General features: G+C 38.7%; 1 protein-coding gene across 4 annotated transcripts in view; it reads left to right on the top strand.

Moving 5' to 3' along the window:
• The window catches only part of LOC140497550 (contactin-4-like), a 588,779-nt gene extending 571,421 nt beyond the window's left edge, over window positions 1–17,358 (top strand). For all 4 annotated transcript variants that reach the window (XM_072598641.1, XM_072598642.1, XM_072598639.1 and 1 more), the window contains exons 20-23: window positions 691–877; window positions 1,289–1,401; window positions 10,790–10,958; window positions 15,432–17,358. In XM_072598641.1, the coding sequence (XP_072454742.1) occupies window positions 691–877; window positions 1,289–1,401; window positions 10,790–10,958; window positions 15,432–15,532 (570 nt within the window). In that variant the 3' untranslated portion in view covers window positions 15,533–17,358. The remainder of the gene's footprint in view (window positions 1–690; window positions 878–1,288; window positions 1,402–10,789; window positions 10,959–15,431) is intronic.
• The last annotated feature ends 4,244 nt before the right edge of the window (window positions 17,359–21,602 follow it).

Here is a 21,602-nt window from a genome sequence, read left to right as displayed (position 1 = left end):
TGAGAAAAGGATATGACATGTAGTGAAAGGGCGTGGATAGCCATTTAAGAATACATGTTTTAAAGACCCAGCTACTAACTGAGAAGAAACTGAAGATATGAGATGTGGAAATGGGGGTGGGGAGAAACATTCATTTTTCACTGGAGCTACTTTTAATATACTGGTACACACCTAAGCATAGGAAGCATTTATTCACTAGATCATTCGGCAGTTTTCTGTCTTGGAGGAATTGGAAAGAAGAATCACTGAAAACCATTATGTAATATTGACATTAATATTGGTTTTTAGTAGTTTAGTTTTGCATTATATATATATGTATATGTATATATGTGCACATATACAAATATGAGTCTCATTGGCAAAATGGCATGAGAATGTTTGTGTTGCATGAAGACAACTTAGAAGCAAAGTATTTAGTGAGTCAGATTTTGCAGTATCCAGTTTCCCATCTCAGAATACAACGCAGCTATGGGGAAATGAGCAAAAGTGGATCTTCCTTATTATAGATGAATCGAAGGGAGAAATGTGTTTTAATGGAGCAGCCAAAGCCATGCCCTTGGAGAACCCCTTTAGAAAATGGTGTTCAGGACCACTTCCAGCTCAACCAATCAACAGAGCTACTTTAAGTACACCATTGGCAATGTTTAGAGTGGGCTTGAATTCCTAAGCTGTTCTGTCATTTTTCCCCAGGTCAAATACTGGAGTCATGATGATAAAGAAGAGAACGCTAGAAAAATAAGAACAATTGGAAATCAAACATCAACGAAAATAACCAATTTGAAAGGCAGTGCTTTATATCATTTGGCTGTCAAGGCCTACAACACTGCTGGGACTGGACCCTACAGTGTGACTGTCAATGTGACTACAAAAAAGCCACGTAAGTCCATGTTGTTCGGAAGCAAGGTTGCCATGTTTCTTCTTTTGTGAAAGTTGGCCCCATGTGGTTACTTGGGTTGAGATGTCCATGAAAACATGCATTGGTGTGGATTTCTATGCTGCTCTCTGATCCTTTGGTAATGCCATGGTAATCCTGTTGCACTCAGACAGGCCTAGGTTTCATTTATCTCATCAGTGAGGACTACCTCTTCTAACTGTAGATGTTGGGCAGCCAACTGAATCCTTTTTCATTTGCAATACTATGTCATGTCAGATTTTTAGTGACCTTGGAGATACATATTAGTGCAATTGCCCATAAAATTGCCTCCACTTTAGAATTCTAGTAAGGAACATATCCATCAGAAAATATTGAAACTTAATAATCTATGACTTCGTCTGTCTTCATTTTTAGCACCAAGTCAACCCCCTGGAAACATCATATGGAATTCATCTGACTCCAAAATTATACTGAATTGGGATCAAGTCAAAGCCTTGGACAATGAATCCGAAGTAAAAGGATACAAAGTGGGTAACTAATTCACAAGCCCAATAATGAGATTGTTTTCTCAGGACCATTGTCTTTCCTTTGACATAGATGAAATGTGTAGGGAACATTCCGGAACTTGTCCTTCTATACTTTCAAGGTCCAAAGGCTGGATCTTGGACGATGCACTGGGCCAGGATGTGGAGAAAAATTGAATGACCCAATTTAAGCAGGCCAGATCAAAACAGTCTGAAAATCCTTTTTTGGGTTGCCAACAAGTCATAAAGTCTCTCTTTCAAATTTTTACACCCATTGTTTATTCCCTGTGAAATTATTTTTATTTTCCATGAATAGTAATGTAGTTCCAAATATTACTAGTGGTTGATCATTTTTGTTGGTATGTCTACTCAGATATGGAAGATTTTATGTGGAAATACGAGCACTGATTCACTTGATCACTCAGGCAGAGTTCTGTCTTTAAGGTACTGGAAGAAACAAAACAGAACCATTGAAAACTAAAGCCATTATGCTATGTTGACATTAATAATGGTTTTCAACAGCTTTGTAGTGTTCCTTCTAAAAAATAAGAATGTAAATTTGAAGTGGTACATCAGAAAGAATATGGGATTTGAGGTCAGAAGACCTGAGTTTGAGGTCTGGTTCTGCCACTTTCTACCCCGGGGATCCTGGGCAAGTCATTTAATCTGTGTGAATCTGATTCTTCATCTACAAAATTAGAGTCAGACTATTTGGCCTCTGAGGTTCCTTGCATTGCTGAGCCAATGAATCAATGAGACCGTTTGCTAAGCTGTTCTGAAAAGTAAGATACAGTAAGGGAGAAAATAAATCATTTTCCTAGAACTCTTATTTGTCCAAGTAGGAAAGACAACAAAAAACTTGAGAGTCTATAAAGAATGGCCCTTCTTTCTAAAATAGATACAGCACAGAAATTTCTGAAGTAAGATATTGTCGGATGATTTCAGTTAGTATCTGAAGAACCTGGGGATTGTTAGGTAATATAATAATTGTTAAAACCAAATTATTCTCATGTGTGATTAGTATAAACAGAAGCTTACCGAATGTGACTGAGAGGTACTGAAAGGTCTGTCTGCCTCTGAGCATCTACGTCATCCAGGTGCCTTTGTGTTTAAATTTACGTCATTAGCTATTCATTCCATTTGATTAAGCACTGCCCTCTTTTCATTTGGAGTTCTGTGAAAATGCAAATATTCCTAGAAGGATGATATTATAGAAAGAACACATAGCTAGAAATGGAAAGCCCTAGGCTCAAAAAATAGGTAGGAAGGAGCAAGACTTGAATTCAGGGATGATCTGGGTTCGAATCCCATTTCCACCTATGTTACAAAGGAAGGCACTTAACCTGAAACTTAGTTTCTTCATCTATAAAATGGAAATAATAACAGTGCTTACCCCAAAGGATATTGTGAGGATCAAATGATATATGGTACATGTAAAGTGGTATGTAAATGTCACCTATCATTATTATTATAATTTCCAGTCTAACCCTGCCTCTGCCACTAACTGATCATGTGATACTGAGCAAGTTGTGGTACCTCTACTGACCTGTCACAGTCCTAAAATCATAGTGTTGAAAGGGATTTCAAAAGAGATCTAGTACAACATGGTGCCTGCCCAACGTTCCTTTTAGCATCTCCCTTAAGTATCATCTAATCTTCCTGTAAAAAACTGTACATGAAGGGAAGTCACTGCCTCTTGGGGCAGCTGATTCCACTTGGATCTATCTCTGATTATTAGAATGTTTTACTTGAACCTCAGTTGATTACAGGCTCCTTATTTCTGAAAATTGTTCTCATTGGTCTAGTTTTGGCCTCAGGATAAACAGCACCTCCCCTCTATATGTTCTCCAATTTGTCCATGTCTTTCACAAAAAGAAGTGCCCAGAACGAATTAGAATCACCCAGATGAGGCCAATCTATCACTTCCCTGTTCCTGGTCTCCATGCCTCTCTTGATTCAACCTAAGATCAAATTAGCTCTTTTGCTATCAGAATCGTGTTAACCCAGATCTTTTCTTCAACTGAAATGTCATCTTGCTATATCTCCTTCATATTGTATTGGCAAAGTTGATCTTTGCTCCAAGTGTAGGATGTGACATTTATCCCTATTAAATTCATCCCATTGTACAATACTGTTGTGGTCTTGGATACTGTCTCTGTCATGCAGTGTGTTAGTTACCTCCCACCAATCTCCATTTCCTGAATCTTTGGGTCATTTGCAAATTTAAGAACCACATCACCCCCTAAGTCACAGACAAAAGTTTTAATAGCACAAGGTCGAGGATGAATTCCTGGGGCACCTTACTAGTGACCTCCTACAAAACTCACCTCAAGCACTTAATGTCTCTCTGTCTGTGCTTGTTCAAGCAGCTCCTAAATTCACCTAATTGTATTTTCATCTAGACCATATTTCCTTCATCTCTCTACAATGTCAATATAAGAAACTATCAAATTTTTTTTCTGAACTCTAAGGGAACTCCATGTATCTATAGCATCCCCTGCCTATACCGACCTAATAATACCATCAAGAAAGGAAATGAGTTGAGCCCAGTATGACCTATTCTTGATAAAGCCATGCTAATTCTTTGTGACTATTGTTGATCAGTCATTTCCATGGTATCTGATTCTCCATTTGGGGTTTTCTTGGCAAAAATACTGGAGTGGTTTGCTATTTCTTTCTCCAGCTCATTTTACAGATGAGGAAACTGAGGCAAACAGGGTTAAGTGACTTGCACAGGGTCACACAGCTAGTAAATGTCTAAGGCCTTTTTTAAACTCAGGAAGATGAGTCTTCCCTAACTCTAAGCCTGGCACTTTATCCTCTGTGCCATTCAGCTACCCTCCTCTGTGTGACTACTACTTCCTTTTCTAAATGTTCACAAACTATCCCTTTATTAATGTGTTCTGTTTTGATCAGGAAGCAAAGTAGAGCACATAGCTCTATAGTTTGTTAGCTCACTTCTCTTTCCTTATTTCAAAAATTGGGATTTTTGCCTCTCAGGAAAAGTAAAAGGGCATTTATTAAGTGACTAATGTAGGCCACACACTTTACAAATATGTCACTTGATTGTCACAATAGCCCTGCAAGGTAGATGCTACTAAGACTCCCTGTTTTACAGATGAAGAAATTGTAAAGTGACTCAAGCTGGGTCACAGCAAGGAAGTGTCTGAGGCCAGATTTGAACTCAGGTCATCTTGACTCCAGGTCTAATGTTTCATCCTCCATTAACTCCTATTCTCCATGGTCTTTCTAAGATCATCGACAGTGGCCATATCTACCAATCCTTTCCTCTTCTAAAATGAGACTGTTGGATTGGATAATCCCTAAGCTCCCTCCTTGCTCTAAAATTCTATGATTCTCTGAGTTAATAATACCACAGTGTGAACTAGATTATCATGTATTTGTCAATTTAGGGTAGCAGAAGGAAGCAGAGTTGGTACTAGGGAGGTGGAAAAGAACACCAAAGAGTAGAGAGGGTGAAAGAGAGTTCCTGAAGACAAATATTTTCTACTTCCCAATTTTACTGAGGCACTACCGCCTTTGAGAATAAAGAGATTGGAATGCAAATATGAAATTGCTGGAAACCAAGTAACCAGACCTAATAGCAAAGTTACAAAACCAAGGGAAAAATAAATTATTGCCCCCAAACTCCCATTTCTCTAGTTAAGAAAGGTGAGAAGCACACTGCAGAAAGCTACACAAGTCCATGGAAAGTAATAAGTGTTCAGCCAGGGAATCTTTAGTAGAAAATCAAATCTGAGGACTTTTTCAAGGGGAGTGATGAGAGAAGAGCTGAAGGCTAATGAGCTACTAAATTATTTGTTAGGGCTTTCAGACTTTGAAAATTGCAGTGATGAAAATGTGAAGTGGAAATTTTTTTGAGAGAATTGGCTTTATAAAGAAAATTACATGATTTTTCTTTTATGAGAAAAAAACAAAACAAGGGTGATGATTATTGGCTACCACTTTTATTAAAGAAGCTATTTTTTTCCCTCTGAAGTATGTTTATTTATGAAAAGAGTTCCAGATGGTGTCATTCATTCATTTAGCAAATATTTACACGTGTAACAGACATAGGCATCTACTATGCGTGAGACCCTGGAAATAGGGCTAGCAGTTGTCCTGTGGTCTCATTGATGTGAAATTTTGGGAATTAACCAGTGTAGATTGGCACCTTCTTCACAGTTCATAGGTCTAATGAGATACCTAGGAGATCATCTGTGTCAAAGGAGGGACTCAAACCCTTGATTCTGTGGCCAGCTCTCTTAGACCTATCTCAATGACTCTCAGAGACAGGGGATGCAAGATAAAAAAGAAAATCCCTGCCTTCATGGATCTTGTCTGGAGTAGAGGCGCAGCATATACAAATAATTACAAGATAAATTGAGGAAGGAGAGAGCACTATATTCGTTGGTTCCAAAATCAGAGATCTACCAACTACACCCCATTACCTCTGCTTGACTTCACTAAGTCAGAGTTAGTATAGATAGTGCCGGTCTCCCTCGTATCCACTTATTTCACCTTTATTAATGTAGAAAATGTTTTACCTGGATTTCCTGGATTCTTTGGCCTGTTCTGTATTCTGTGTTAGTTGTCAGGGTAGACTGAAAGGTACAGGTTAACTTTTTAAGATTTGAGATTGGAAATATTCCATCTGCCAGGATGCCACTGCATACTCAATGCAGAGGCAACAGCAAATAGCCATTCCACCATCCTGTCCCACCTCTGTCCTACCTCTTTCCACAGATGTAATGCCATCTTTCACTGAATTAGATGAAGGCATTTGGTTCCAGCTTCCTATAAACCTGGAGCTTTCTTTGATTTGTTATTGTGATCATTGATTAATGTGAGTGGGGTATCATGTTCCTACCCTTAATGACAGGAAGAAGCCTCCCATAGTTCAGCATGAAAGCTTGGCATCACAAAGACCTGGGTTTGGATCCTGCTTCTGATATTCATGAGCCATATGACCAAGGGCAGGTGGCCTCACCTCCCTCCATGCCTCAGTTTCTTCAGCTGTAAATTGCAGCTCATCATATTGACCACACAGGAGGATCAAATGAGATAATGTATATGTAAAGCACTTTACACTTCTTAAAGAACATCCACAGATGTCAGCTATTGTTTTTTTATCCATGTACAGTAGTTTTGGTTTTCATTTCTTCATGGCAAGCTTGGGCTGAACCTCTCGATTTCATCACTGTGGGGAAGTCCCGCTGAGGACTCTACCAGTGACGATGGGAACCTTCTCTGTAACTTATCAGCTTAGTCAGTTGCCGGGAGCCCTAAGAGGTTACGTGACTTGCCTCATGTCAACCAGGCAATAAGTGTGTGAGAGTCAGCACTGAAAGTCAGTCCTTCCTAATTGCAAGGCTGACTCTACCCACAATGCATGATACCTCTCAATGCAAACCAGATGACTAGAGCAGGCACCAGGGTCAGGAGAAGGTGCTAAATCTTCATTGACCCCAGGGACTGGCTGCTATTCCAGCTCTGTCAGTGGGTAGGGAGCAAGGGGTATCCAGGAAGGAAGAAAACAAGCACTTACTATGTTCCAGGCATTATACTAAGCACACAGTGTGAGCAAATATTATCTCATTTGATCCTCACAATGACTCTGGTGCTATTATTATTTTCCACATTTTACAGCTGAAGAAACTGAAGCAGGTAGAGATTATATGACTTGCCAAAGGTCACACAGCTAGTACCTGAGTCCAGATTTCAATTCAAGACTTTCTGATTCTAGGTCTAGTGCTCTCTCCATTGATACTTAGCTATCTCCTAGGCTGTCAAGCACTGTTTAGTTTGTGACTTTGTATCTTCCAGTACCTGGTACCTAGTTTCATTCAGTCAGTTTCATTACAAGGTACAAATGAATTTGCAGACTGGGTACCGTCTGTTATTTTTTTCCCAGGAAATCTTTCTTCTGGGAGTAGGATTTATACTTTAAATTAGTTGAATTTCCTGATACCTGGAAAGGATGGCAGGTAAATCAAAGAAGCAATTTATTCCAGGAAGTTGGGATGTGATTCTGCATCTGATAAACCAGCTTGTTCTCCCAGAGCCCTGGAATGAGAAATTTTGACATCTCTAAATAAAACAAGGGATTTATCAGTGCACCATCATTAGTAAGGACTGAGGGGACACTGAAGTAGATATCTGAGGTGCCTCAGGTAGAGGAATGATACCGATGAGTCTTTCTAACTTAAGGAAATGTTATTCAGTGCCTTGTGGTAGTAGGACATAAATTAGAGACTAGGGGTGCCAAGGGATATATGAAAGATTGACACCTTCTGGGAGAAATGCAAGGACCCTGTGTAAAGAAGTGTTCAGGTAGCCAGTCTTAGATTTAAGAGAGAAGAAGGTTACTACTCTGTTTTACAGATGAGGAATCTAAGACTCCAGGAAGTAAATAATCAAATTCTGGCTCAGTTACTTACAACTTATGTTACTTTAGGCAAATCATTTAACCTCCCTGCCTCAGTTTCCTCACCTATAGAATAGGGAGAATGAAATAGATGACTCAGCTCTAATTGATCTAGTGGATGTATTGATTCATTTTGTTGAACTATTTTTCCTCTCTTTTTTTTTTATCTTTGATATAAAGATCATAGGATCATAGGTTTAGGGCAGGAAAGCATCTCAGATGGTAACTAGTCCGACTTGTCAGAGGTCACATAGATAATAAGCATCAAAAGCAGGTCTCCAGTTCCAACATGATGTTCCACTGCACCATACTATTTTTCTAATAATGCCTCAATGGATAAGGGTGATGGGAGAAATGTAGAACGTGTTGGGTGATTAAAAAGAAAATAAAAGGTAACAATAAAATAAGGTTGTATTTTTTAAAAAAGTAAATAGAGTTAAGAGAACAATTCAAACAATGACCGCAGTAACATAAAGAAAAACAGTGCTGAAAGATGTCAGGACTCCAATCAATTCAATGACTATTCTTGATGCTAGAAGGCTTGCCCTCTACCTCTCAGCAGGAAGGCAGCAGACTATGGAAGAGGCAGCAGTTACGGAACAGCTGTACTTTTTTAGACACAGTGGATATGTTGGTTTGTTTTGTTTAACTGACAATGCTTTATTAAGTAGAGGATTCTACTGAGAGGAGAGGAGGGGTGGTCTTGGGAAGCTATGGCAATGTAACAGAAAATATTAATAATACATTTATTTTTACGTGGCTAAATAAATTTGAGCTGTTAATAAAAAGAAAAGTGAATTGTCCAAGGTCATAGAATATGCACCTGACCTAAAGCTGTCCAGTCAGTTCACCAAAAGAACCAGTTTCCTCTTGTTTTACCTCTTTAGTGAAATGGGTGATTGCGTAAGCAGTTTAGGGCCACACAACAAATCCATAGAAGAGACACGACTAAAACTGGGAACTATTGACTTTCAGACAGCTGCTTTTTTCCACAGTGGTCCTTCCCAATGACTTTCCTTTTACCATATATGAAATTGCTGCTTGTAATGGCAAGGATATACAGGAGGGTCTGCTCTACTGGTTCTTAGATCTGTATTTCTAAAAGGAAAGCAGTTTTTGGGGGGTCAATAATCACTTTAATCAAGCACATGTATCATTCACTTAGTTCAAGGGAAAAAGTCAGCTCCGAGAACTTCAGAGAAAATACAAATAGAGAAACAAAGACCAACAGCCAGGGCTTCCAACTGTCTGACCATAAGCAATACAGACATCACAGATCAACAGACAGATCCAACTGTCTGACCATTACATATGTACATAGTTACCAGAGAGAGAAGCACCAACATCTGGGTTTTCAGAGCCGAGGGGAGCCCCTTAGTGGCTGCCCAGAGTCTTGTCTGGCCAAACAAACACTTCTAATGAGTAAGCCCCAAAGTAAAACATCACCTCAGAGTATATATACACTTTTCAGAGCCAGAAAGCATCATAACCCTTGAGAACCAGTGCCTCGATAGAAATTAACAAAAGGTGTGGACCTTCCAACAACAAAAAGTCTCCCCTAATCAAGCTTCCGTTAATGGGCAGGCCCATTAATGGGTGGGGAAGATCTTTAACTCTCAGTAGCATTATACTACTCTGGGAGAAACAGTGAAGGTTTCCATCCTAGAGGAATATCATAGAGTGAGGTCAGAAGACTTTCTCTTTCCCCACCCCTTTACCCAGCCCATACCTCCTTAGATAATGAGAGAACTGGTATGACCAAATGAATGAACAGCAAAGGTAGGCCTAGATATCTGAGTGGGCAGTGAGAGTTTAGGTCAGAGAGTAAAATAAGATCATAGCATTTTGGATTAAGAACTAGAAAGGATGTGAGAGGTCAAATCCAACCCCCTCATTTTACAGATAAGGAACCTAAAGTACTGAAAGATTGTGACTTGGCCAGGGTCACACAGTTTAGTATGTCTGCGACACAATTTGAACTCAGGCCTTCCTGACTTCATGCCTAGCACTCTATCCTCTAGCCAAATTAGCAAATATGCTAACTAAAATATTAAAAAGCTCAGTAAAGTCAAGGACAACCATTTATATACTTCTTTTTTTTATTCCTAGCATAAAATAGGTGCTTAATAAATGTCAAGTAATTGATCAACTGATTTGTAGCCACTTCCATTTCTAATACATAATTTGATAAAAATCTGTTCAGAATGAATTGATGATCTTTTAGACAAATTTGAAAAATTATAGTTAGTTCAAAAATCATCAGAATAATTCAAGCCTTGGCCTAATTTAGAAAACTGCAATTTAAGGAAGGGTTATAGTTTTTAAGCCTTTTTTTTTTTTCTGCATTGGGATAGCTGCATCACTGTTACCAGCAGAAAGAATTCCAGGGCTTGCATCTGAATCCTTTTTGTACCACATGCTACTTGTGTGACATTGGGCAAAATACTTTTCCCATGTGATACTAACCTTTAAACATCTCTAACATGATGGGTTTGGATTAGATACCTTCTAAGGTACCTAGGCCCCCTAAATCTGTGATCATCCTTATCCAATGAGAGGCAACATATCACATGAGAAAGGGCTCTGAACCTACAGTCAGAAGGCCAATTCTCCCAATGAATTCCTTTGTAGCCTTGGATCATCTGAAACTCAGTGTCCTCAACTATAAAATGAAGCTGGCAATATTGTCCAACCTACTTCACAGGGCTATCATAAGGATTAAAGATAATTATGGTCATGAAAGCATCTTTGTGTACTACAAAGCTCTTCAGACACAGGCGTTGGGGCCTTTAGACTACTGTTTCCAATTGAGGTAGGGGTTAAGGTGAGGCCAGCCCCTCTGGCCATGGTTTCATTTCATCCTGCTGAGGTGGGACAGGTTAAGGTAGTGAGCTGTTGACATTTGGGAAGTTTGGGGCCTTTTCTGAGGGTAGCAACAGACTCCTGTTGTTTTTTGTATTATAGGTTTTATACAGATGGAACAGACAAAGCAGTGCATCTGTAATTGAAACAAACAAGACATCCGTGGAGCTTTCTTTGCCTTTCGATGAAGACTACATAATAGAAATTAGGCCATTTAGTGATGGAGGAGATGGCAGTAGCAGTGAACAAATTCGAATTCCAAAGATATCAAGTAAGAATGCCATTTTTCAGTGTTTCCTGGTTTGACAGATGTTCTGAAAGGGGGCATGGAGCCAAATCATGCAAATGATCCCAGGACCACTGGACCAAGACCTAGTAGCAATTAGGTATGACAAGGAAGAAATCTAATAAAAGAGAACTCACTATAACTCAGTTTCTTCAGGGGACTGATGCTCGCTGATTGCAGAGTGTTTCTAAATGTACAAATCAGTTTTGACTGCCTTAACAGGTTATCAGTCAATTAAACAGCCGGACCAATTTGTGCATGCTGTCACAGCCTCAGGCAGCATCAAATAAAAGGAAGGAGTAAAAATCAAAAGAAAAATTCTGTCAGTTAAGCAGGAAGAAAGGTCTCTACATAGAACAGCAGACTCTCAGAGTCAGCTGGGATCACACTTAATCCAAAGAACATTTATTAAGCATCAGCTATGTACAAAGCTGTGTTGTGCCCCAAAGATATAACAACCAGAGCAGAACAGCCCCTACTCTAGAAGAGTTTACATTCCAAGTTGTAACTGAGCCACAATCCCTTCAATACAATAAGTGGTCATCTAGCCTCTTCTAGATGGCCTCCAGGGAAAGGGAAATAACCGCCTCTCAAATCAGCCTATTTGGGCAAGCTGTGTATTATGTATCCACAGGTATATGTATGTATATTCTTACATGTGACCATAGATTGGGTGCCAGAAGAGACTGAGAGGCCATCTACTCCAGTGCATCTTAAACTGTGGGATTCCATTTGCTGTCTCAAAAATTTTGGCACCAGTAAAAGGTTTCTGAACACACAAGGACCAAAAATTAATTAAAAATCTCACACGTAATGAATCCAAGGTGTTTCTGGCAGCATTTGCCCATGATGCATGGGGCAACTTCACTGCATCCTTGGTTCTGAACACAAAGCATGTGTATTTTGCACTATGCATGCCCTCAGGCCATGCAGCACCAACCAATGCTGCCTCAATTTGAAAAGAGGTCCCCAGTAGAAAAAGCTGAAGAAGCCCTGACCTAGTCCAACACTCTCATTGTACAGATGAGGAAATTTAATGTTTCCCCAAAGTAGTAAATGACAGTACTTGGAGTTTTGTCAGGTTTTCTAACCCCAACCCAATGTTATTTCTCCTTTCAGCTTGTGAAGTTGATTTTTTTAACCTAAGCATAAGACTAACATTTATGCTAATGTAATGTCATATGACTAGACTCAGCCAAACATTCCCAACAGTCAACCCATTTGGCCAGCTTTACCCCTGAGTCAGATTTAACAGAATCATCCTCCAGGTTTCATGCCACATGGAGACATAGCATAATATACAGCAAGGTCTTTCATACGTGTAGAGAGTGATAAATCTTTGATATAAGTAGATTCGCTAAGATTTCGAATTTCTTGAGATCAAGAACTATCTTTTGCTTCTTTTTGTATTCTTAGCAATTAGTAGGTACTTACTAAATTTTTATTGATTGATTGATTATATTGTAAGCTTAAAATAGTGTTAAGTAAAGGCTAATTCAATTGAATATATCAAAATGTGTATACAGTGATTGTTGGGATAGGAACTGGAACTCTAATTTTATTGATATAGGAATTTCACTCTGCAAAATGAATCTGAAGCCTTTGTTACAAAGGAGGTTGAAATCTTTTTACCACCTTGTAATGTTAGAGAGTTCTCTAGAGCATTGAGAGGCCAACTGATTTGCCCAGAGTCAAACAGCCAGTATGGATCAGAGATAGGTTTTTCTGTCTTCTTAAATCGAGTTATCCAGCACTAACCACTCTCCTACCTCCAGTCTCACCTTTCCAAGTGCCTACTGGACACCTCATACTGAATATCTTAAACTCAATATGTCAAAAACTGAATTCAGTATCTTCTGACCCCACCCCAATCCTCCCCTCTTCCACATTCCCCTATTACTGTTAAGAGTACCAATGCTCACTCAGGTAGTCATCCAGGCCCACAGCAACCTAGATGTGGTCCTCTGCTCCTCACTCTTAAAAATCCCCTATGTCCATTCTGTTGCCTAGTATCTTATTGATTTTAACTTCATAGCATCTCTCCTTTTTTCCCAATACTGCCACTTCTATTATACAGGCCCTTATCACTTCACACCAAGACTGTTACAATAGCTTGCTGGTTGGTCTTCCTTGCTCAGGGCTTTCCTAAAGTCAATCCTTCCTCCATTCAGCTGTCAAAGTGATCTTCCTAAAATACAGGTTTGAACATGTAATCTCCCCTATTCAATAAACTCCATTGATTCCCTCTTACCTCCAGGATCAAATTTTAAATCTTCCATCTGACTTTTAAAACCCTATTCTACCCTTTTGATCTTCTTATACCTTTCTCATCTCCCTGTACTCTGTGGTCAAATGACACTTACTATTTATTGCATAAAACACTACATCGCTCCAGTCTGAGCATTCTTAAAGGCTGTCTGCATGCCTGGAATGCTTCCTCTTCATCTCTGAATCATGACTTCTCTGGCTTCCTTCAAGTCTCAGCTAAAATGCTGCCTTCTTCAGGAAGCCTTTCCTGACCCTCCTTAATTCTAATGTCCCTGCCCCATTGTTGGTTATCACCAATTTATATAGCTTATTTGAACAGAATTGTCCTCCCCATCAGATCATGAGCCCCTTGAGGATCTGAATTATCTTTTGCCTTTCTTTGCATGCCCACTGTTTAGCACAGTGCCTAGCTCAAAGCAGATGTTTAATAAATGCTTAATAGCTGACTTAATAGCCCCTTATTCACTATACCATACTACCTCTGACTATATGTCACTTAAAAGATTTTGTGCATGGTCTTAGTTTTTGTTAGGACAAGAACTACCTTTTGCCTCTTTTTGTATCTCTGGCACTTAGCACAATGCCTAGCACAGGCTAAGTACTTAATAAATGCTTATTGATTGATTATTGATACTATACACAGCAGTAGTAGATGGATTTTCCATCTAAAAAAACCATCTTCTACATGGTGTAAAAGTTGAGTCTCAGTAGGAAGCACATAAATGAAACCAGTATTTACAATTGAATTTTTCTTAATACATGGATGCTCCAAACCAAATCCTTGAGTGTTCATTCGCCTGTAGAGACATCTCTCTTTGGAAATGCTTCACATGAAGGGCTCTGGAACTATCTGTTAAGGATGCTGAACAGCACATCTCTTCAAGTACATGGGGTGCTTTGGCATAACAGACCCTAGGAATGATTCAAAGGTATATGCATCCTTAATCCACACAAACCCACAGATCTGAGTTTCCTCACTTTTCAAAAGGGTGCCAAATTTGATCCAGTTCAGAGGAAAATAATAAGACCTTCACTTCTAATCTTGACATGAAGCCAAACCCATGGAGAGATATGGAAGCTATCCTCAGTGTGCAGAAGATTGAGGCTTATTTATCTCGCCTTAAGTGAGATGAAATCTCAACAAGCAGAGGCAAAGATTTTATTTTTCTTTTGGTGTGACTTGTCATTCCAGGGTTTCATAGAATCAGGTTGTCCTTATGAGAGGTCTCACATTGCTTTTCAAACCCAATTGCCAGTCCAATAGCAACAATATATTCTGTCGAGAAAGCCTACTCTTTCAGGAATTGAGATCATGTTGTACAGTGCTTTGTAAACTTTCAGGTAGAACAGATATGCTAGTTGGTGTCTTGCTCAGAAAAGAGAGTGCATGTAATGTTGAGAGAATCTGCACCATTTCTACTCTGTTCTGTTCATGTGGAGATTTCCATCTGAGCTGAAATAGCATCACTTTGATTAAAGCAAAGGATCAGTTTGAACCAGCTATGCCCTGCAGAACTGATTTCTTTGGGAATTTGCTATGATGGAGTGGAGAGGATTGATTGTAATTGATGCTCAAAGACCTAAGGTCCTTTTCTGGTTTTATTTTTTACTGGTTGTGTGAAGTTTAGGCAAGCTATTTAACCTCACTGAGCCACCCGCTACCCATTGGTGAAGTGGGAGCCATAATCTATAAACTACCCACCCCCCAGGACTGTCCTAAGCTTGTTGTAGTCCACTGGTTTTCAGTCATGTATCACTCTTCATGACCCCACTGGAGGTTTCCTTGGCAAAGATACCAGAATCATTTGCCATTTCCTTCTCCAGCTCATTTTATAGATGAGGAAACTGAGGCAAACAGGGTTAAATGACTTGCCTGGAGTCACACAGTTAGTAAATGTCTGAAGCTAGATTTCAACTCAGAAAGAGGAGTTTTCCTGACTCCAGACCACCTAGCTACCCTGCCCTCAATTTAGAAGCACTATATGAATTCATTACTAACATCACCCTCTCCATCTTCTCCCCTCCAATACCTGATCCAGAGGAGATTAATACTACTGGAGGTGCCAGCTCTTTCCAGAGTCTATCTCATCCACTGAAGGATGTTCAGCTCTCCTCAACCTCAGCCATCAGCTGAGTACTCAGAACCATAACTCAGCCTGTTGCAATGAATTGTCTTTCTTCTCTTTTCAGGTGCGTATGCAAGAGGATCAGGCGCCTCAACTTCGAATGCTTGTACATTGTCAGCCATCAGTACGATAATGATCTCCCTCACAGCGAGGTCCAGTTTATGACAAAAATTATCTAAAGGACTTGCTGATGATAATATAAGCAACATTTAGCTAGTTGTTTTGAAGGCACCCAGTACTAAGTAATATTGTTGTTCAAGTACATCTTATTACTGGAAAAAAATGTATTATGCTTCTTTAGAAATGGCATTCTACAGTACTTCCTCAAAGCAAATATAGCTTTGTCTGAAGTTTCTTTGGAAACTCTGCAATGCACTGAAAACATCTGTAATATGATGTTACCAAAGCAGTTTACATATGTCCTTATATGCATATTTTTTATTATATATTTAGTGTTTTATAGAATTTTTTAAAGTTAACATATGATGTAGATATTGATTTTTTTTTCCTCTTGCTGTAAAATGCTATGGGTGACATGATCATAAAATATGATTTGAAAATGTTTCCTTCAAGGACAGAGTGTTCAAAACTCGTCTCAGTGAATCAACTGAAACTTGATTGTACAGTTTTACAGGGCATCCTCAGAACAACTGGAGGCTTGATTTGTCACTCAAGGCTACTGGATTTAAATGGCAATTATGATGGTGGTTAATGCATTGAATCAAGTACTTCTGACATGTAAAATTCCCTCGCTCCTCCCTCTTTTCCTTTCCCCAATCCCCAATCCCCACTCCCATCATCCTATGGATTCTGTGACCTACGAAACAATTTTCAGGAATGGCTGCAACCTCAAAAGCATAAACACACCGCCCGAGGGGCACTTTGTGCAATATTCCCATCCATGACATTAGCATTGCATCGCACTGTAAAGTTTTCTTTACACTCAACTCAGTTTCTATTGTCTTTGTAGTAGCATTATCTTAGACATGGAAATCAACATTACATATCCTGTAGTAACATAGATCAAGTTACTATAGTCAACCAAGTCTTTGAAAAGAAGAGGTAATTTTCCTATCTTGAAATGTATCTGTTTTGAATGTACATTTTAAACGGTAGTTCTATGTTGATGGTTTCATAATTTATTTACAAATTTTCTTATATATGATATCTATGTAGCTCTTTAAAAAATCCCATCATTTGAATTAAGATAATGTATGGAACTTGACAGATTTCTCCTGTTTTGGCAAGCAATTGTTGCAAGTACTTTTTTTTCATATGAATCTTCAGAAAGATCCTTGATATGATTGTATGTATGTTCCCTTAATGAATCACGAATTTTACGTAGGCAGCCTAGTTGCTTTATAAACTTTTACACTCACTCTTAAAATTGCGTTGGAAAATGACAATATCAAACAAACCATATTATTCAGGAAAGGACTATTTGTTATTATAGGGGAATTTTGTAAGTTGACTTTGACAGAGCTATCAACATAACTAAAGCGATAAAATTTTCTAGAAAAATTTTCACCTTTAGATGCGCTGCCACCATTTTTTTCCTTTCCTCTCCTGAGAGCTTGAATTTGCCTGTAACTTGTCATATTTTTGCTTACAAATAATGCAAGTTAACTTTTAAACCTTCTAAATATATTTACTCAGTAAAGTCTTAATCAGGATTCCACTTGTGTAAAAGTCAAGGGTGTTAACCAGAAAAAAAAAATTATATTGTCAGTATTTCATGCTGTGTTCCTTTCTTAGTTTAATATGATTACTTCTATGTAAAAACAAAAACAAAAAAAAATACAAAAAAGGAAAAATACAAAAAAATACAAAAATCATAGAAAAAAATAACAAAAACAGCAAAATAAATGAAAAATAGGACACCCCATGTAGTTTCCATCCCTAGTGTAAATGATATTTATCAGTGATCTAGCAGATGTAATCTTTTTTTAAAGGTATTGTTAATAAATATGCTGTCATTTGTAAAGATATTTGTCTTTGGGGAGCGTTCTTCTTGCCTTCCTGAACCCATTGGTCAGGATTTTGTTTCCACTGTTGTCATTGGGCTGTTGTTTCAACACAGTATTCTGTGCTTTCTCATTTGAGAGTACGGAGTGACTCATAAACCTCTACCTGTGGCTGTAGGGTGCTGTTGTTCAGTTCATTTTCAGTCACGTCTGACTCTTTGTGATCCAATTTGGGATTTTCTTAGCAGAGATACTGGAGTGGTCTGCCATTTCCTTCTCCAGTTCATTTTATGAGGAAACTGAGGCAAGCAGGGTGAAGTGGCTTGCCCAGGGTCACACAACTAGTAAGTGTCTGAGGCCAGATTTGAACTTAGGAAAATGAATCTTCCTGACTCCAGGTCTGGCACTCTCTCCACTGTGCCACTTAGCTGCCACTATATCCAGTTGTCCATCTCAGAGTCCAGATGACCCTTTTGAAGTGATATTCTGAAGATTTCACTTTTATTTTAAGCAAGAAGGGCATAAATTCTAAATAAATATATGTTCTGAAGATAGAGCATGGAACATAAGGGTTTTTTTTTTCATTGTTAGTTACTGATAGGGATAGGACCTGTGATTCCATTGATATTGGCAACATTCAGATGGGCAAACTTCCTTTGTGATTCAGATCATTGCCTTCTCTAGAGTTTTAGAAAGTTACCTAAAGCAGAGAGGTAAAGTGACTTGCCTTGGGATTAAACAGCAGGTATATGTTAAAGGAAAGATTTGTGGCTGAGACTTGCTTTCTATCAACTATGCCATGGAGGCTTCTTCATTCGTTAAATAAGACAAAGTCTCATTGTTCGTTTAACTAAAGGTATCTGTTTTTGTAAAGTGTTTTGCAACGCTTTCAAAATAAAATTCAAATATCTTAGCTTTGCATTCAGAGCCCTAAGCAATCTGACTCCAGTCAGCACCTTTGCAATCCTTTATTTCTCTCTTCTCCTACACAAACCTGCTCTAAGCAAATGAGTCTACTCACCACCTCATCAACATACCTCATACATACCCATTCTTTGCTTTGTTCACATTGAATATCTGGTCAGGAATGTCTATGATGGTCCTAATTTATCTATCTATCTATCTATCTATCTATCTATCTATCTATCTATCTATCTATCTATCTATCTATCTGTCTATCTATCCATCTATCCATCCATATCCATCTATATCTATCTATACCTCTATATCTCTATCTGTATCTTTATGTCTACATCTCTATTTATCATCTATATATCTACCTTGCTATCTATCTATATCTCTATGTTTACATCTCTATCATCTCTCTCTCTCTATCTGTCTAGATCTATAAATATATATCCTCTCCTTTCCCTCAAGGCCCAGCTGAAGCCATCCTTTTCCAACAAAGCCGGCCCAACCCATTGGTGTCTGCAGTGATCTATCTACTAGAAACCATAGTATTCATTTGGCTTTCAGAAATAATAGGATCATATATTTAGAGCCAGAAAGTCCCTCAGAGGCCATCTAAGTTAAACACCACATGCACACACATACACACACACACCACACACACACACGCACACACACACACACTCCTCTTTTTACATATGAAGAGACTGATTATTGGGAAAATTAGATTCTTTGCCCATGGTCACACAAATATAAATATCAGAAGCAGAAATTGAGCCCGGGTCTTTCACCTCTGGAGTCACTGCTCATACCACTGTGCCATACTGTCTTAATCGCAGAAATTCACAGTTGGAAGGAACCTCAGTGACCAGTCTATTTGTTGTTTAGGCATTTCAGTCATGTCCAACTCTTCGTGACCCCATTTACGGTGTTCTTGGCAAAGATACCGGAGTGGTTTACCATTTCCTCCTTTGGCTCATTTTACAGATAAGGAATTGAGGCAAACTAGGTTAAGTGAGTTGTGCATATATATAGCTAGTAAGTATCTGAGGCTGAATTTGAACTCAGATTCTTCTGACTCCTAGCAGACACTCCTCACTGTCCAGTTTAACCTATACCTGAACTATAATATCCCCAAGAAATAATTATCCTATTATTCTAAGATGACAAGTGAAGGGAAATATTATATCTCAATATGCCTCATTCCACTTTCAAACAGCTTAAATTATCAGGAAGTTGATTTTTTTTCTCTCATATCAAGCCAAAATCTGCCTCTTTTTGCCACTGTTCTTATACCTACCTTCCGGAGACACATAAAACAAATCTAATGCTTCTTTTGTGTGACAGTATTAAGCATTGACTAGAGCACTGAATTTGGACTCAGGAGGACCAGTGTTCAAACCCTGACTCAGACACTTCCTGGCTGTATAACCTTGGGCAAGTCATTTAACCTCTTCATTGGATCTATTATTGGATCCCTACAGTGGAGGGATCACTTCTTCCCAGGGTTCCATCATTATTTCTTTGGTAACCATTCCCACTAATTGGCTAGAATTAGATCAAATATAGTAGCCCTTTTTGTTATTTCTTTTGTCCTTTGAAAATTTATCATTTTAGACAGAGGTTCTTAGCTTTGTTTGTGTTATGGATAGTCTGGTTAAGCCTATGTACCCCTTCTCAAAATAATGTTTTTAAATGCATAATATACATAGGATTACAAAGGAAGTCAATTAGGTTGAAATATAGTTCTCTAAATAGATAAATAGACAGATAGATAGGTTTTTTTTAAGTTCATGGACCTCGGGTTGAGAATCTTTGGCCAAGAGATGAGTCAAGAATTCATCAGTTGCTCTACTTTAAGCAAGAAGCTGCATTGAATGTCTGGACAGATGAAGCCTGTTAATATACATACATATATGCACACATACATATATCATGTTTCCATGCCACATTTTGTATCCAATTCCCAAACATGTCATTGATTTGGCCTCTTTCTGGCCAAATGATCTATTACACTAGCCCACCAAAATATCACTACTTTTCCTTCTGTTTTTCCTCAATCAAATATATTCCCTCATGTTTCCTTCCTCTGATTCATGCTTCTCTCTCTTTCCTGCCTCATACACCCCAACCCCAGCACTGGTTCATATGGTATGAGAGAATTTATGAAGAAAAAGTCAATATATAGGAAATCTGAAATGACTGGTAGAAACCATAAGTACCAAAGAGAAGAATTCAGAGAAGAAAGGGGACTGTTGTGATACTCAGGTTTCTCTTTGTGGATGTGAAACTTGAAATAGAACACAGTTTGTCTATGCTGAGCCATCAACCAATTGCTTTGGCCCCTAAAACTTTTCTAACATCAGGTTATGGCTATATTAAGTAAGATAAAGTCAATCTCCTTAGTTCAAAGACCATATCCCCCCACTGTGCTTTCTAACAAAGTTCTAGGGAGGCAGATACCAGATTACAATATCAGACACTGATTCTCCCAGCCTGCCGAGGAGTGATTACAATATACCAGGAATCCTATTCATTTCCAAGGAAGACTTGTTCCTCCTTATTCTTAATGGACCATGAAGATTAAATTTTCCCCTTCCATGATTCAAATGTAAACCCCCCCCCATATTCAGCAAAATTCAACATTTGGACAAAAGCCTCCTCTGCCTCTAACCACCAATGAGAACTGTGATCTTTAGTGTAGCTTTGCTTCTTTGAAGACTGAAATGGCAAAAGTCATTGGGTTTCATTTCTTTGCTTTTTAAGATAAAAACAAACAAGTTGATTTACAGTTGAATGCCAGCAGACTCACAAAAGTGTTGGAAACTATTTGTGTGAGCAGATTACATATAGTTCTGTTGAAAGTTTTAACTTTTAAATCTAAAAGCATAGTTCAAGCTATCATAGATTTAGAGCTGGAGAGGACCTCAAAAATAGTGCAACTGTATTCTTGTCTAGTGATCAAACCAAGACCCAGAGAGTTAAAGTACCTTAATTGCACAGGTACAATTTGAACTCAGATTCTTTCTCTTCAGAACAAATCTTCTTGCCACTGAAGCACACTGTCTTACATGCATAGCTCTCTGGAATTAGGAGCCTTAGATGCATAATGTCCTAAAAGTCATCTCACAATTGTGTGATTGTCACAGGGTGCCTCAGGAAGCCTCGTCATCCCATGGTCCTTAGGTTTGAAAGAAAAATAATCAGTGTAGCATATATTCATCACCTCAGTCTCCAAAGCACTTCCACCAGCATTTGCCCATTTCAACCCCACTGTGAGCTGAGTAGGGCCATGTCACATTATCCCCCTTTGACAGATTGAGGAAACTGTTGCACAGAGAGACTTGCCTATATCTTATTCC

The sequence above is a fragment of the Notamacropus eugenii genome, chromosome 3 (assembly GCF_028372415.1).
Source record: "Notamacropus eugenii isolate mMacEug1 chromosome 3, mMacEug1.pri_v2, whole genome shotgun sequence".
NCBI lineage: Eukaryota > Metazoa > Chordata > Mammalia > Diprotodontia > Macropodidae > Notamacropus > Notamacropus eugenii.
Note: the sequence above shows the minus strand (reverse complement) of the source record. Positions and strands in the feature narration are given on the sequence as shown.